This window comes from Colletotrichum tamarilloi (assembly GCF_030869305.1).
Source record: "Colletotrichum tamarilloi strain Tom-12 chromosome Unknown Scaffold_147.1, whole genome shotgun sequence".
Lineage (NCBI taxonomy): Eukaryota > Fungi > Ascomycota > Sordariomycetes > Glomerellales > Glomerellaceae > Colletotrichum > Colletotrichum tamarilloi.
The window spans coordinates 1-17251 of NW_026849530.1; the positions used below are offsets into that span (position 1 = coordinate 1).

At 51.4% G+C, this 17251-nt stretch overlaps 7 protein-coding genes across 7 annotated transcripts; 5 read left to right on the forward strand and 2 right to left on the reverse strand.

Moving 5' to 3' along the window:
* Positions 1-1124: 1124 nt before the first annotated feature.
* On the forward strand, positions 1125-3088 carry CTAM01_15079 (uncharacterized protein; the record flags this gene model as incomplete). The annotated part of the gene is made up of 5 exons (XM_060531078.1): positions 1125-1531; positions 1634-2271; positions 2329-2349; positions 2405-2863; positions 2955-3088. 5 exons carry the CDS (start codon positions 1125-1127, stop codon positions 3086-3088), a joined length of 1659 nt encoding a protein of 552 aa, XP_060374321.1.
* Positions 3089-4707: 1619 nt separating this feature from the next.
* On the forward strand, positions 4708-6517 carry CTAM01_15080 (peptidoglycan binding domain-containing protein; the record flags this gene model as incomplete). The annotated part of the gene is made up of 5 exons (XM_060531079.1): positions 4708-4788; positions 4846-5160; positions 5216-5329; positions 5423-5627; positions 5685-6517. The coding sequence occupies 5 exons, from the start codon at positions 4708-4710 to the stop codon at positions 6515-6517; spliced, it is 1548 nt and encodes a 515-aa protein (XP_060374322.1).
* Positions 6518-7511: 994 nt separating this feature from the next.
* Positions 7512-9358, forward strand: CTAM01_15081 (uncharacterized protein; the record flags this gene model as incomplete). Its single annotated transcript, XM_060531080.1, has 2 exons — positions 7512-8953; positions 9007-9358. The coding sequence occupies 2 exons, from the start codon at positions 7512-7514 to the stop codon at positions 9356-9358; spliced, it is 1794 nt and encodes a 597-aa protein (XP_060374323.1).
* A 708-nt stretch (positions 9359-10066) lies between these two features.
* CTAM01_15082 (uncharacterized protein) lies at positions 10067-10372 on the forward strand (the record flags this gene model as incomplete). Its single annotated transcript, XM_060531081.1, has 1 exon — positions 10067-10372. One exon carries the CDS (start codon positions 10067-10069, stop codon positions 10370-10372), a length of 306 nt encoding a protein of 101 aa, XP_060374324.1.
* Positions 10373-11007: 635 nt separating this feature from the next.
* Positions 11008-12808, reverse strand: CTAM01_15083 (arylsulfatase; the record flags this gene model as incomplete). The annotated part of the gene is made up of 6 exons (XM_060531082.1): positions 11008-11396; positions 11456-11552; positions 11614-11927; positions 11988-12340; positions 12407-12548; positions 12598-12808. 6 exons carry the CDS (start codon positions 12806-12808, stop codon positions 11008-11010), a joined length of 1506 nt encoding a protein of 501 aa, XP_060374325.1.
* Positions 12809-13843: 1035 nt separating this feature from the next.
* On the forward strand, positions 13844-15660 carry CTAM01_15084 (uncharacterized protein; the record flags this gene model as incomplete). Its single annotated transcript, XM_060531083.1, has 5 exons — positions 13844-14081; positions 14140-14390; positions 14447-14581; positions 14654-15030; positions 15108-15660. The coding sequence occupies 5 exons, from the start codon at positions 13844-13846 to the stop codon at positions 15658-15660; spliced, it is 1554 nt and encodes a 517-aa protein (XP_060374326.1).
* Positions 15661-15989: 329 nt separating this feature from the next.
* On the reverse strand, positions 15990-16753 carry CTAM01_15085 (uncharacterized protein; the record flags this gene model as incomplete). Its single annotated transcript, XM_060531084.1, has 2 exons — positions 15990-16372; positions 16447-16753. 2 exons carry the CDS (start codon positions 16751-16753, stop codon positions 15990-15992), a joined length of 690 nt encoding a protein of 229 aa, XP_060374327.1.
* Positions 16754-17251: the final 498 nt, after the last annotated feature.

Consider the following 17251-nt stretch of genomic DNA (forward strand, 5'->3'; position numbering starts at 1 on the left):
CGATCCCAATACGAAGTTCGCGAACATCAGGGATATCCATCGGGCTCAAATCGAAGCGGGTGAAAAGGAGGTTATCACGGCTGAATCCAGCGACTCTGAATGCCCTAGTGAGGCTGGCAGCTGTATTGTAGTGGGTGTGGTTGAGGATCAATAGTTAATAGTAATGAGGAGGTTGGGTTGTGATCCCATCGTTTTTGTGGTGCCAGAAACAGGGGGGTGCCAGGAAGTGGGTATGTTGACTTACCTGATGCAGAACCGGATAGCTATGGGATGGGGCTGATTGATGGGCAGAACCACGAGCCCATGCGATATGCAGACTACGCTAGGTACGCAAGATGAGTGATGAACCCAAGAAGTTATGGCAGGACTCGATTATTCACATTTATCAGATAACCAACATCTCTATGTACATGTACTCATGTTTGCAAGGCTGTCTGCTGTCTTTTCGCCTTTTCCACGACACTTTTATCCGCTGCTCGTCTATGCCACCCAAGGAACACAGCTCCTTACCACGTAAATAGACTGGCCACAATGCTCAACGCCGCTTCACTGAGAGAATTAGACCTGACTCACCCGAGTCTGCCAGCGAGACAAGTAATCTACCACAAGAACGTCGCTTTCAAGAACACACCGTAGTCCGCTTATTCATGAGAGGCGTTACTGTTGCTCACTAAGAATACCGCCACCGAATTTAGAATGAATCTTTCTTCAGTTACCTTCGCTCTCTCTTACGACTTGGCACTCTCCTTACACCATTGAATGCAACGTAGGCTATTCATGTCGGCGTCAGGTTCCAGACTTCCTACGAATACACGTCGTAGCTGACATTGCATATGTATAATGGATCCTGATCCTGGCATGTTGAGAAGACCCAAGGAGGGGGCACCCCCGGTGGATCTGCCAACGCTTTTGAGTTTTGTCTGTGCATGCATGTCATCCCGAATTTTGGGAATGACACGAGAAGTAGACAACGTGTTGATGTGAGGAACTGATTGTGGCTTGAAGTTTTGCATTCTCACGCAATAGCTTTCGGAGACCTCCAGGTCGACGCTGATGCACAGTCAGCGGAAGAGAATGATGATTTTCAGAATATGTCAACATGTGCCTAAATAAACAGGACTATCATGTCAAGAAGTCAGTCAGAGGTCATCGAAGACTGGGTCAAGACACCGATACCACCCAAGACCGCCGACATGCCTTTCCTGATACTCGACTCGGCGCTGCCATTCGTGGCTATCCTGTTGCTTCTTGGAGTCTTCTTGTTCCAACTTGTGTACCGAACTTTCACAGGAGGTCTTTCGAAAGTCCCCTCCGCTCACTGGACTTGCTCTTTCAGTCCCATTTGGATTCTTTGGCAGCGCTACCATGGGAAGGAATTGAAAGCTGTTCTCGCAGCTCATAAAAGACTGGGCAAGATTGTACGAGTCGCGCCGCAAGAGATCAGCATTAGCGACTATGAGACTGGTGTTCGTCAAGTCTACAACGCCGGGTTCGAAAAACCGGGATACTTCGATTTCTTCCAATACTATGGGTAAGTGTTAGCATCAATTCCGACGATTGCTCAATTCCACTCTCAGAGTTCTGATACCCCCAAGTTGTGGCAGTTTCACTTACTAACCTACTTGTGTTTTAGACAGCGGAACTCTTTTGCCAGCCGGAGCCGAGCAGACCATGCCGCATGCCGCCGACGGGTCTCCTCGTCTTACTCCAAGACGACACTCTTTGCCTCCGAGACGCTGAGCAAAGTAACTCACAGCATCATGTACCAACGTCTCATCCCAGTCCTCCAACATCACTCTGCACACGGACAACCGGTAGAGCTTCTGAGACTCTGTTATGCCTCAGGGTTGGACATGCTCAACTGTTACATTTTGGGTCTTTCCAGCGGACCCGACTTTACTCGAAACCCTGAGTTGACAGAGATGTGGCTGGAGCACTACGAGAACAGATACAGTCCTCAGGGCTTCTGGCTTCAGGAACTCCCCAAACTCTATCACGGGCTTCGTAAGATCGGACTCGATGTGATGCCTCGTAAGCACTATGAGTCGACCGAATGGATCGAGAACTGGATGTTGGAGCATTGCGACAAGTCTGAGGCAATGTATCGACGCATGCAGAACGGCGAGCAGCCTCCTGCGGAAGACATCCCAGTTGTGTACAATCAACTACGAAAGGCTATGTCTAACTTGAAAGACGGCAAATTCCTCGATATGCAGGCGTCGGAAGAGTTGTCTAGAATCTCTATCGCCAGTGAAATTTTTGATCACATGTGTAAGGTAACCGAACTCCTTCAATGATCTGTCACTAACGAATCTTTGTCTACTGTAGCCGGCGCTCGCGAGGTTTTTGGTAAGTTTCTGGAATTTCACTCAAGCTACTTTTACCTGCTAATTTGACTAATCAGGCCTCGTTCTTGCCTACGCGGTTTACTATCTTGCTCAGAATCCAGCTCAGCAAGAAATGTTGAAGCATGCGGTTGCGGGACTCGGAATGCACGTGAATCAAGTCGGTCACAGTGACGCTAATAGTCTGCCTTCGCCTCAAACAATTGAGTCGATCGCATATCTGCAGGCTGTCATCAAGGAGTCTCTGCGCATGAGACCCAACAGCACCCCGCTACCACGCATCACACCTCACGATAAATCTGTGAGCATCTCGGGAGTCGACGGTATTCCAGCGGGCACTCGGGTCAACTGCTTCCAATGGTTTTTGCACCGGAGCCCTGAAATGTGGACACAGCCAAACGCCTGGGTTCCTGAACGCTGGCTGGACCCGAATGGCGCAGAAAGGACCGATATGCCTCCTCTCTGGGCCTTCGTCACCGGTCCGAGGGCTTGTATAGGAACACAACTGACGTACTATCGTAAGTCATCTCTCCATGTGGCAAACATATATGCGTCCTCGCTCTGCGATAGGTATCGATGATTCCCAGGAAGATGCTAACTCGACCTCAGTGTTCGGATACATTTTGGCTGGTCTGTTCTCCAACTTCAGTGTCCAAATCGCCCGCCCTGAGACCTACGGTCGCCACACACCAGGATCTCTAGAAGACGAACTCTTTGTCTTAATGACACCGATTGCTGCATAAACTGAGGGAGGGGTCGTAGTTTGATGCACTTCCCTCTACCAAGGGCTAGTACCTAAGAATGGTTTCGCATATGTGGTTGGCTACTTGTCGCATGTTTTCCTTGACGCAATTTGGTTTCAAAATAGTTGAGGATGGCTAGTTGTACAGGATTTGTCGTATTTAAAAAGAGTAAAGACGATTGAGCGCCGTAGGCAAGATTAGAATGAGTTTCGATGTGCTAAACTGAGAGAAAGATTTTATATGCCGATTTGTCTAAGTCTTCTCTTATTGGCATGTACTCTACGTGTTCTGTGTCGCTTTCTCAAGGTACTTGATACTTACTTGCAATTTTGACGACATAATATAGCGTTGATTCGGAACGCGCAAATGTTTCTGTGCTGTTCGCATCAGGAGTACCAAGAACTGGGGTTTAATCACTGATCTTCTCTTGTACTAAAACAGGTAGACTAGTGTCACGTAGACCTCTCTATGCATTAGAGTCACTGATTCTAGTCTGGATGACATCCTCAAACTATGAGTACAGGAACGCCTTCCTGTACTCATTCAACATTTCTCATCACGCCTGCATTGACAAGATGCATGGGTGGCCAAGCTGGGTGACTTTTGCGACTAGCCGCGTGAGCACCTGCCATGGTAATTACCAAATGGGAGGTTGGTACCAGAGCCGTCGGTCTAGAACATCGGTCGATGCATGTCAGAAGTGGCTAAAACAACGGCTCTACCTTGTTGGCCTTCCCTTGGCAGGTCTACCTAGAGAGTTTTGAGCCATCAAACTATGCGAAAATCTTGGAAGATGATTTGCGTGCCGACCAGTCAACTTTGGTCTCGCAGCCTAAATCATTCACATGAAAGCCTATTCGAGGTTGCAGACCACCGAATGAGCGACTATCTCTAGGGCGTTTGAAAAAATCCCAGTCATGATGATTATTAGTGACGATGACCTTTTCAGCAAGGGCGGCCTTTCGTTGTACAGCATTTCTGTGGCGAAATTGAAAAGGTAAATGATCTACCTTTACGACAGGTGAACATCGGTGGCACCTTAATGCATATCGCTCTCTCGGCTCGATCTTTTTGTACCGAATAGCATTTTTAAACATTGTTCAACGAAGCACGATTGATATGTCTCTGCCTCAAGAGCGATCAGTGACATCGCAGGTGTTATTGGAGCTCCGGCTAGTTACTCCAAAGTTTCAGCTGCGGCTGTATGCAATGAGACAGCCACCAACTCACACTAAGGTAAGACCCGATATGAAGGCCAAGCTGAACCCCCTTGCATGCCACCTTGAGGTTGGGAGCCGTGCACAAACCCCGCGCTATTTGAACGCTTTGGATCTCCATTCATCTCGAAAAGACAACTAACGCTCATCTTCGAAAATCAATGCTCACCTGTACCTAGAAACATGGCTTCTACTCCTCGTGGCGCTCACAAGCGCTTGATTGTGTGTTGCGATGGAACGTGGATGGACTCGTCAGGCAGCAAGGGGTAAATTGACCTTTGTCACCCGCGACAGCTTCATCGTCAGCTAACCGGCACGCAAAGCGCTGAGCCGCAATCTAACGTGACAAGAATATCTCGGATCCTTCGGCGAACCTGTCAAGATGGCACCCACCAAATTATCATGTATCATCCTGGCGTTGGCAGCTCAGACAGCGTAGTCGACAAGTTCACAGGTGGACTATTTGGGGTTGGACTTGACCAGGTAAAGCCCATTGCGACTTGTCATTCTCCTTTGATAGGGAGCTAATGCTTTACGTAGGCCATTCGCGAGGTCTACAATTTTATATGTACCAATTACGTCGATGGAGACGACATCATCCTTATAGGCTTCTCCCGCGGCGCCTTCACGGCGCGCTCTGTCGCCGATATGATTGCGACGGTCGGCTTGCTAACTCCTTCGGGCTTGGATCATTTCTACGCCATCTTTGAAGATTATGAGAACATGGGCGACTCTGATCGTGATCCGAGTTTATTCTTGGACCCGAAAGTACTTCCCTATAACGGTGAGAAAGGAGCAGCCCGGGCTAACTGGGAGATGGATCGGAAATCACAGTATGAGAGATGGCTTTCCAAGGTATGTCCTGCTGCTGAAGTGCCTCTCCTCAAGATGTGATACTGATAGGATTCAGAATGGCCTCACAAGGCACACGTATGAAGATGCAAATGGCGTGCACGAGATCAACATCAAGGCGGTTGGCGTATGGGATACCGTCGGCGCCTTGGGCATTCCCCCGGCCCCGGTCGTTGGCCTCCAGGGGACATCAAATCAATAAGTTTTTCTTTACTGTGAGCATTCCGAAATTGAATACCGCTAACATAGAAGTTCTACATGGAAGTTCAGCAACACTCAGGTATCCGACCGCGTAGAAAACGCCTTCCATGCTCTGTCTCTAGACGAACCCCGGTTTGCATTCCGCCCTGCACTCTGGGAAAAGCTTGAGGGCAATAAGACCAATCTCCGACAGGTTTGGTTTCCTGGTAACCATGCCGGTGTCGGCGGGGGATGGCATGAGCAACAAATTGCCAGCATCACTCTAGCTTGTATGTAGCCCATGCCATGGTGTGTGCTTTTCGATAGAAACTGACAGAAAAAACAAGGGATGTGTGATCAACTATCAAGCGTTGGTGTGGAGTTTAACCCTGGTCGTATGTCAGACATTTTCACTGAGGGACTTCGGTTCTCAGCTGGACACCCATTCTCGTATGTGCCCAGCTCCTGGTCATCATGGCTCCGGCCGAGGCAACAACTGCCGTGGGCGAATCCCAAGATATGTCCGGTAAAGGCATCAAGCATCCATCGGGATGAGGCTGAATGTGATGGAAAAGATCGTCATCCCGCCGGTGGTGCAGAAGAGCTCTGGAAAACCGCTCGTCCGTGGGGACTAGGCCAAATCCGATATCCGACGAGCCGCCTCCAGACCTGGTCAGGAACCACAATCCGTCACCCTGGGACCTTTATGCGTACGGACCCGGAAACGAACCAAGACACGGACCAGCCTTTGCTCAACACCAACGAGAGAATTCACAGTAGCGTGCGGGTCAGACTGGCTTGCCAAGGCCTTGCTATGGACGATGATGGGGTCTGGGACTGCAAAGCTCTGGCCACAGCCGATGACGGGAGTGGACTGTGGAAGCTGGAACGCGGCTCCGGGCTTAACGCCTCTGAGGCAGATAGCGTCAAAGACGGCAAGACCAGGAAGTTGGATCTTGACGCAGAGGGAGATGTCTTGAAGCCTTATCCGGTCCAGAAGGAAGACAGCCAATGGAAATGGGTATTGGCTAGCAAACATCCCAACGCCTTCCCGCTGGCTGGTGTGCTTCCCGAGGAGCCTTTGACGGGGTACTGGGAACGGAAGTTGCTTGCTTTGACTGCGGGAAATCCCGACGTGTGGAGATGGGCGGAGGAGAACCCCCCCTTTGGCTTGATCTAGGTCCTCTCTGTCTCAGTCAGTGGTATTTGTGGTGAGGGGGCGGACAGCCTCGAGATCACGGCGAATGTGACGAATACAGTTGAATGTCTTACACTTGATTCTACCGCTGGAAAGTCCAGCAAATCAGATAACCTCCCCTTGCAAGTGATCGCCATGGGAGCACGAGTGATCCCCATACCGGCATTGTGTAACCTGCGTGCCTGCGTGCCTCCCACCTGCTTGGCTCTTGGGTCCTCCACCATGTCGATCCCATCCTAGTATGTAGGAGTTTCCAGAACGAATACCTATCTGTGCTGCTCATTCTTTGCTCGAAACTCGCTCATCGTACACATAGACTTTGCCCAGCGGTATTGTTACCGCCACCATCGCGATATACTGACAGTTGTACGATCCCCGATCAGATTTGCCGCATTCTTGAGCAAGGCTGCATGCGATCAAAACTGCGCGATTCCGTCATTTCTTGTGCCTTTGAGGCAAGCTATTGCGGCTAGCTAACGGGAACTACCGATGGGCTGGCAAAAGGGAGCTTACGCCGTGTCTCTGATCGGGCTGAGACATCGGCGGACTTAGGCTTGTCCTACTTGACCAGTAACGGCCTTGTACAACCTGGCGAGACCTTCTCCCGTCTCAAGCCATTCTTCCGGATGTTCTGTGATCCATCCAGTTGGGAAGATGTCTCTCTGATGGCTCAAAGGTGCGTTGTGTCTCGGCTCGAGTCTGGCAACAGAGGAGACGATTCTTCAGTCTTTGGGGATGTTGACAACGGCAAAATTGATTCCAGCTATGACTGCATTCGTCAATCAATCACTAGAATGTTGTCTGAATTGGGAATATCGTGGGATTCAGCAGGACTGAGAAGCCTGAGATATTGAGTATAAAATAACTCAAGATTTCCATCATGGGCCCTTCTTTTCTTCTTCACTCGCCACAGCAACTCCGACATCTTCACATCTTCAGCAAAGGTTCCCTGAATCAACAGTTCAAACATCTCAAGATGGCTTCCATTCGCACTCTTACCACCTTTGCCCTGGCTTTTGGTGTCGCCGCCAATCCTGCGCCTGCTCCTCAGCCCGAAGCTGTAGCCGGCATCGCTGACTCCATTGGCCCTGCCGCGGTCAAGCTCGAACCAGTCTCTCTCTCCTTAACTCTTCCCAATGTCGAGCTCCCGACCCCGCCTACTGTCAACGCTCCCCGCGGCGTTCCCGACATTGATATTCCGGCTCTTCCCACTGCTCTCCTCTCTCTTCCGAGTCTCAATCTCCCCCGCGGCCTCGCGGCTCCGACTCTCGCACCTCCTGCGCTACCAGCCCTACCGACATTGTCTGTCGATGTTGACATTCCAGCTTCAACCATCTCGTTGGCCATCGAAGTTCCGGACCTGAACATTCCCCGCGGCCTTACGGCTCCGACTCTTGCACCCCCGGTACTCCCAGTTTTGCCGACTCTTTCCGTTGACGTGGCTGTCCCGGCTTCTACTGTCTCAGTGACCGTTGAGGTCCCGGATCTGAATATCCCTCGGGACCTCCCAATCCTGTCTTCTCTTCTCTCGCTATCGGTCAACGTTGAGGCCACTGGCCTCCCTGTTCTCCCCGCCGTCAATGTTCCCCGAGAGATCCCGGCGATTCCTTCCATCAGCATTGAGCTTCCTGTTCTGCCCTCAACTTCCATCGCACTCCCAATCCGCAGGCACGCTCGGGATATCTCAATCGCTAACCCTCCCCTCCCTACCCTGCCAGCTGTTAAAGTCGCTCCTTACACGGTTGCTCTTCCCGGTATCGCTGTTCCCAATGCCCCCGGCGTTGTCGTTGAGCGGGACATTCCCGCCATCACCAGTCTCCCGGTCGAGGTTACACTGCCCCCCCTTGCGCTCCCCAGTCTCCCCAAGCTCAACCTCGAGCGCGACCTTTCGACCACCATCGATCTCTCGGTCCTCAGCACTCTGCTTGCTGTTCTGCCCACCGCCGTCCCAAAGCTGAACCTCGAGCGAGACCTGCCTGCCGTTGATGCCTCGATCCTCAGCTCGCTGGTCGCCGCTCTGCCCACCCCGAAGTTGAACTTGGAGCGCGACCTGCCTACCGTTGACGCCACCATCCTGAGCAGCATTCTTGCCACTCTCCCCACCGCCATTCCAAAGTTGAACCTCGAGCGCGACTTGCATGCTATCGACGCCTCAATCATCAGCTCTTTGGTCGCTGCTCTGCCCACCCCTTCCGTGAAGCTGAACCTCGAGCGCAGCTTGCCCGCCATTGACCTCTCGGTTCTCAGCTCTCTGGTCGCCATTCTGCCTACCGCCATTCCCAAGCTTCCGGAGCGCGACTTGCCCATTGATGCTTCCGCGGTTATCAGCAGCATCCTCGCTACCCTGCCTAGCCCTCTCGCCAAGCTCAACTTAAAGCGCGATTTGCCTGTCGATGCTTCCGCGGTCATCGGCTCCTTGTTTGCTGCTCTGACGACTCCTCCCGCGAAGTTGGCCGAACGCGAAATCGCAGTCCCGCTTCCCACTGTCGCACCTGTCACCTTCTCCCTCACTGCCCCCGTCCTGTTATTCCTGCAATTCCCCGCGACATCGTCCCGAGCTCCGTCGACCTGCCCGCCGCCCCTACTCTGCCCGCCATTCCTCCCGTCAACGTCAAGGGCGAGCCCATCAACGCCAAGGTTCTGCCTCTTCGCGCCCTCCCGATCCTTCCTATCAACCCCACCACCTTGATCTCATTGATCCCTGCCCCGACCGGAATTCTCAGATGCTCTACCGTCCAATGCATTCCCAACTACGTCTGCAAGGAGAAGAATGGCGCACCCATCTGCGTGCCTGTCTCTCCTCCTACAGTCCCTGCTGTCTAAATTCCCTGCTGTCGATCCCGTCCCTTTAGAGACGGGGCGCCCGATCTAGCAAGCCGGCACTCGCAAAAACACTAGCTCTCGGTGACGAACTAGTAATATCTTAATAACATGGGGATAAAAGGAGGCTTGGATAGCTCCCCCCCACAGATTGGAAAATGGAGGATCGTAGTAATGAAGGACGTATAATGGGGAGGGGGGAAACGTCAAACTTAGCTGCCCCTGAGGCATGAATCTATTAATTACTCAATAGCTAATCTAATCCATCTCTTTTCTCAACTGCCAAGACGCGATCATCATCCTCGTCCGAACATGCCGGGTGCTGCTTACTCCTATCCCTTTAGCCTATAGGGTCTGTTCTCGGACCTTATACACTAGCTAGCACGCTTTGTCCGTGAGTTGGTCAACGCCCGTGCCGTTGTTTAAAGTTAGCCCATTCCTTTCATATAACTGGAGACAACCAGTTGTCGCCGGCATTTAATCACTCTCAAACAATGAACTATAATTGTTCCCTGAATCGCGCCAAACTTACTGCTCGCCGACAATGAGGGTTGAATCCTTTACTTTTGGACCATAAAGGTTGACGTTGCCACCTGATCTTGAGCAGGTCCAGGTGTTCCTCAAAGCCATTCACTCATTTATCTTCAGCACAAGAACGCCCGATTCCAACTCGGCCAGTCATTCTTTTACCAACAAACCCAAATCATCAACATGATGTTCCTTCACTCGCGTATCGTCGGCGTCTTCGCCATTGCCGCCTCCGCCGCCCCGGCCCCGACCCCGCAAGGAGAACCCGCGCAAGATCGCTGCGCCGGCGTCGCTTGCCCCGAAAACTCCTACTGCAAAGTTTTCGATTTCAAGTTGGAGCACCCCGTCGGTTGCCAATCTAACGGTACCGTACCAGCCGATGCAGAGACGTGCGGCTCAGTCATTTGCCCGACAGGAACAACATGCTGCAACTCTCCGTGTGGCGTGTGCGCGAAGCCCGGGGAAACATGCTTGCAATGGGTCTGCTAAGTGGTGGAAATCTCGGATGGGATGGGAAATTCGGGAAGCAATACCAGGTCATTGTCAGGAGTTCAGGCGTCCCTTCGATCATCTTCAAACCTCAACCACAGAACAATTGAAAATGATACACGTACCGGAGAATGCAGCATTTTCCATCTCACAAACTTACAACAAACCCACATCATGCTTGTGCTCCTCACCCCTGGCGGAAATTGCCGTACACTGATGACTCGCGTGAATTACTGCGAATATTAATTGCCGTAGGGCACAGTCATCTGGTACCACAATGTCGAGCATGAATAGGTAACTCCTGGTGCGTGTCCTCAAGATTGAAGAAGCTGCTACTTCGGAAAGTTGAGATCTTGATCTGAATTTTGGTTTCCCTGAATCGAAGCGAACTTGATGATGCCTGGCGCGGTGCAGATGATGTACTCTGTAAAGACATCATCCGATCTTCAAACCCTGCTAAGCCTTGGTGATAGCAAACTCTGGTGTCTGGGTCATCCCGGTCTCTGCATAGTACCGTTCCCAGTGATCGACAAGCCTCCGCATCACCTGCGGCTCCTTGTCTGATACATCATTCATCTCCGCAGGGTCCTTCTCCACGTCATATAGCTCCCAGTCATCCTTTCCCCTGGGTTTGTTCAGCCAAACTGCCTTCCAATTGCCTTCCAATTGCCTTCGCGAATTGCCCTGAGCCCGAAGAGCTCCCAACCGTGGACGTGGACGTCTTCTCCGTGAACCGTCGAGTCCGGCGCCGCGTAATCGGGAGAAGTGAGGTGGTCCACCCAAGATTTGCCGCGGGGTACAACGACTTGACGACCTCGAAACGTCGTACCAGGATGCTGCACCTGAGCCATCTCCAAGATCGTGGGGAGGATATCCATAACGGTGGTGAAACGATGCGTGATAGCGTCGGGCTTGGCTTGAAATGGCGGAAAGCGGATTAAGCATGGGCACCGAATGCCGCCCTCCGTAATCCAACACTTTGAGCCCCGGGATGGCGCCGTCGCCGCACACGCCCATCGCGGACCTGATCCAAGTCAGTGCCGAATTGTATCACCAGAAGATTAAGTAGATGCGGTTACTAACCATACCAGGCGAAAGACGTCTTGTCGCCAATGTTGTCCAAGCTGTTGTCATAATACTTTTGCACTATCCCAGCAAACGTTGTTTCTCCTCCCATCATCTACGGTAGGGCAAAAGTTAATATCGGACCGACGCGGTGTTGAAGACGCGGCTAAACCTACAGGTATGGCCTCGAGGGCAGCACCCTCGGCGCCATTATCCGACATGAACAAAACAAAGGTGTTGTCGAGCTCTCCCGTAGCCTCAAGGTGATCAATGACTCGCCCAATGTTCTCGTCAATGAGATCCACCATGGCAGCAAAGACTTCCATCTTCCGTGCAGACTCTTTACGCTCCAATCCCGTCATATCGTTCCAGTCTTTACCTAGAACACCAACTGGCGGCGCATGGTCAATGTCATTGGCCACAAGACCGAGATCGACCAAGAGTTGCAGTCTTCGCCGCGTCAATGCATCAGGGCCATCGTCGTACTTCCCTGCTGGATTAACCGTTAGCGACCTCCTATATCCCGATCCTGCTCATGATCCATTCATACCGTATTTTTCGACCACCTCTCGTGGGGCCTGGAGGGGCCAGTGAGGCGCAGTGAAGGGTAGGTAAGCGAAGAACGGTTGCTCCTTTTCCTTCTCGTCTCTCTCCTTAAGAAAGTTGATCATACGATCGGTGAAGTAGCGCGTGGAGTAAAAGTCATCAGGAAGGTCCGTTCTATGATTGATAAACTTATCGCCATCCATCCAATGACCTTCCGTGTCGAGACAAGGGATCTTGAACTCATCATCGTCCAGCTGGGGCTCATGAGCATGATGATTTCCGGAGCCCGGTAGGAATGTAAAGTTCTTCGTGAAACCTCGATTGCAAGGCGCAAGCTCCTTGGTCAGTCCAAGGTGCCTGTGGGATCCTCGAGGTCAGCCGCCTATACCGTCGTCTAAAGTACCTAGCATGCGATGAGCTTACCATTTCCCCGACATGATGGTGTGATAACCAGCATTTTGCAGGATCTCGGATAAAGAAGCTACTCTCCAGTTTAAATAACCTTCGTAGCCGGGCTTGTCTTTGAAGTAATCTCCAAACTGCCTCATGTGTTCAGCCATTTGGCCTTGAGAGTTCGTCAGCCTTCGCCCTGTGATGAACGGAAGAACACTGACCAAGCCCAGCAATATGATGATCAGTTCCAGAGAATAGCATGGATCTTGTTGGGGAGCATGCGGACGCAGTATGGAAGTTGGTCATGCGAATTCCATCTTTAGCGAGCTTGTCGAGAGTTGGGGTATGGATTTCACCTCCATATGGACTGACATCAGAGAAGCCGAGGTCGTCGGCGACGATGATTAGGAAGTTTGGTCGCTGAGTTGTCATGATGAGTGATTGCCGATGAAAAGAGCTCGATGGGCGATATGGTGCTCAATTTCGACTGCGGCCTTTTAGTTCAAGTGACCGAGGTGATCCGGAAAATCGACTGGGTTCCTCTACGAATGACGGGCCCATTTCTTAGTGACCACTCCTATTAATGGCGAGATTACTCTCAGAATTGACGCAATTCACTTTATTCACTCATCAGAGACGATTATTTCTCTTCTGAGAGGGGCTAAAACTGATATGGATTGGGGCAAGCTTGACGACACTCAAAGGTGTGTGATAGAGGTCGCTATCTCCCCGTTCTTACCCGTTGATGGGGATAACAGCTTGTCAATGAATACCCCGCTGTTGAGATCCGCCGAGATCCGGCAATGATATAGCGATAGCAAAAACTCGTCGATATCTTATGCAGCCTTCCATGAGAAGCGACTGCTAATTTCTTGGGTCGAAATTTGACGCAACTTCTTGTAAGCCGTAGACAGCCATGGACTCCTAAGGTGGTCGTGGATGCACGACAGCACGTAAAGGTGAAGTAGTGTCTTTAAAGTGAACACTAATTTCACATGACTACGACGCGTTACTAATATTGGATGCTTCGTCAACATGCAAATAATAACAGCAGCGATTTGTCTGTGTTGGTGAAAATAGTTGTTAACGGGGATAGACGGGGAGATGTTTCCGGGGAACCATCCAACAACAACGAAGCTATCCAGAATCCGGAATAAGCGTCGTATCCCCCCGCTCTAGTCATTACTTTGGCCCACTTGATTGAGAGGGGTCGTCACGCTTGAGTAGAAGTTTACCCCAAGGAGATGGCTCAACTTCTCCGGGAGTCAAACGTTGGAAACATCGATGCCCGGCAAATCGTCAACATTAGTCGTGATGGCGCAATTAAGAGCATGTAATGATACTTACATGAATAATATAAAGCCGTCGTGTTTGCCTCTCACAATAGCAGATAGCCATAGAGAAGTGGCGTGCCTTGACATGCTCACCTAGATTGACAGCCAATATTTCGGCAACTAATCAGCCATCATGTTCAGCCACCTTGCGTTGCGGCAATCTTTCAACAGATCTTTGACTTCAACGATCCTGCTCATTGCCGTCTCTCAATTCAACTTTGGGTTTGACCAACAAGGCTTTAATTCGACCCAAGCGATGGACGCTTTCGAACGGCAATTCGGCTGGTATAATGCCAAGACGAAAGCCTACTACCTCGAAAGCTGGTGGCTGTCTCTTTTTGCCGGCCTGCCGTATATTGGGTTTGGCATAGGTACGTTACGCGATAGATGGGCTTAGCATAAAATATTGACAGGCTCGTTCTGGTCTAGGTATTCTGATCGGGAGCATAGTCAGTAAACGCTACGGTCGGCGCATGTGCATGTTCTCAATGAGTATCTGGTCTTGCGTGGCTACGACAATTATCATGACGTCCAGAAGCCGAGATCAGATCCTCGCTGCTAGGATATTGGCCTATATCTATATTGGCATGGAGCTTGCCGTTGTACCCATCTATCAGTCGGAAATAACTCCGCAACGAGCTCGTGGTTTCGTTGTCGGCACGTACCAACTGAGTCTTGCAGTAAGCTGAAATGACCCTTCCTAAACTACCAAGATTTATGCTGAAAATTCTTTTAGACGGGTGGCTTGGTCGTCAACGCCGTGGCCCGAGGTACCGGGAGCTTGAACTCGGCTGCGGCATACTTGATTCCGTACGGACTCTTCTACATCGTACCCGTGATAGTCATATCGGGAATCTGGTTTGTCCCAGAGGTGAGTACTCAGTAGTATCTATGTCATCTTATTACGATCGGGTCAGGATACTGATTCTCTATACTCCTGAAGTCTCCCCGTTGGCTTGCAATGCAAGGCCGTAACGACGAAGCACTTATAGCTCTCACTCGTCTCCGTGAAGGCAGCTTCACTGAAGAGCAAATAGCGACCGAGATGTCTCAGATACGCGCAGGTATAGATCACGAAGTTGAAAAAGGTTCTTTCATGGACATGTTCAGGGGCAAGCAAGTGACAAAACGAACCATGTCAGTCATTGGTGTCAACTTTTTCCTGCAGGCTACTGGCTCCATCTTTGCCTCTGTGTACGGCGCCATTTTTGTGAAGCAGCTGGGGTTCATCAATCCTTTCACCGTCACCATGATCACCTCCAGCATTAACATTGTCATGTGTGTCTGCTCAATGATCCTATTGGACAATTTGGGACGGAGGTAAAGCCCCTAGTGTGCATTATGTGCCTTGGATCAGGCCTACTTGCACCGATTGGCTGACTTATCATCGGCATTAGAAACGTCATCTTCTTCGGCGGCTCGATTCAGACGGCCGGTCTTTTCGCCATGGGCGCTCTCGGACTCACGTCCAATCCGAGCGTCTCCGTCAAGTCAGCCATTGTCGCCATGATGATTGTGATGACTACGGGATTCACTCTCGGATGGGCACCAACATCGCATGTTCTCTCTGCCGAGATTCCGAGCATGCGTCTCCTTGACGTTACGTATCGGACGGCCAGCGTGGTTAACATTGCAATGCAATTCACCGTCGCTTTTACGCTACCGTATCTGCTCAACGCCCCGTACGCGAATCTGGGGTCCAAGGTTGGTCTGATCTTCGGCACAATAAGCTTTCTCTCTCTTGTGTTTGTCTACCTCTGCGTGCCGGAGTGTAAGGGCCGGACACTTGAGGAGGTGGATATGCTCTTTGAATTGAATATCCCGATGCGGAAATTTCGGAGCACAGTCCTCGTGATGCATGCTCACAACCAGGCGAATAGCAAAAGAGATGAGGAGACAGCCTCCGAAGTAGCTGCCACGTCAGGACCCAGAGCAAACAGTCGAGGATGAATGTGGTCAATGTCAGTTCGAGGCAAGAGAGAATCAGTCACGGGGGATTATGGAAGCGTTGGGACGCAGTGTTCTGAGTGCGGCATCTATCGTCAATTGCATAAACCTGTAAGCAGTACATAGATATCTCATTCGCGATACAGCCAAACCCAAAAAAAGGACCAAAGGAGTGACGCAAACCATGATATTCCCCCATCTTACGCGCAACCGTTACTTCATCAGACATAACAAACTACCATGCATATTATCCTCCTCTTTCCAAACTCCTGTTGTGACATATCCGTACCATAGACTTCAACAATCCTGCCCAGTCGGTGGAACCAAGCCTTTTAGAGCATGAAAGCACCAAGAGCAAAGGCACCAGCGACGATGGCACCGACGGCGCCGAGCATGCCGTTGCTGCCGGGAGTGTGGAGACCAGGGGCAGCATTGCCGGTCTGGCGGCCACCGCCAACGATGGTGGAGGTGGCAATGGAGGGAAGACCACCGTTACCGGAGGTGAGGAAGGTGGTGGTGATGGTGGAGCGCTCGCTGGAGCGAGTACGGCTGGAGGAGGACTCAGTAGTCTGAGCACCGCCGAAGGTGGTAGTAAGCTGACTGCTGGCAGTCAGGCGGGTGGCGAGGACGATGACGGTGTTGGCAATGGAGGTGGACGACGAAGCGTAGCCGCTGGCGCTGGGCAGCTGGCAGACGTTCATGATGCTCTGGATACCTGTGTGTGAAGCATCAGGTTAGCTCACTGCGATTCGAAAGAGGCTGTGATCTGGATGTCTAGAAGTAACTTACCCTCAAGGCTACGCTGCTGGTCGGAAGGAACCTTCTCGATCATGCAGGCATTGCACTGGCCAGCCAAGTTCTTCAGGTCGAAGGAGTTGTTGGTGCAGACACACTGGGAGTCAAGCTCATCCTGGAGCTGATCGCTGTTGTTGTTGCCCTGGCCAGGGACGAAGTTGACAGTACAGATGTTGCCAAGGTCACGGACGGGGCGGCAGATGGCAGTGCAGTCCTGGGGGATGTCGTTGGTGTTGAGGCGAAGATCAGCGTGGACAACCGCCGCGGCGGCGAGGGAAAGGGCGACGGCCTTGGCGTGCATTTTGATTGTTTGGGGGGTTGGTTAGTTAAAAAAGGTTGAAAATATGCTGAAGAGCGAATGAAGCCGAGGCTGTGAAAGAGGTAAGAGTCGAAAAAGGGCTGCGAGAGACTAGCTGTCGAAAGGCGAAGTGAAGCTGTGTGAGAGTGATCTGATGAGAAGAAGAAGAAAGGCTACCAGACGGGTTCGTGATAGGATATTTATGTTCTGGGTGTCAACTGTTCATGTGCTGCGTGAACGTGAACCCCTCTAGTTTCGCCCGGAGATCCGCTTCGGCAAGCATCCAAGATGAGGGCCCCTGGGCGTCGAAACAGTCACCTCTGCTGTGCCATGACAAGGGACAAGAGAGAGGCATTGATGGGGAAGGGCAACCATCAACCACGAGGTAGGCTGTGGTGGGCAATGCCAAGCTGCATCTCAGAGCCCCGAGCAGTCCAAGCCTCAGACCAGACCGAGACTGAGTGACGCTATCGGTATTCTGGACTGACTGAGCAAGTTGGG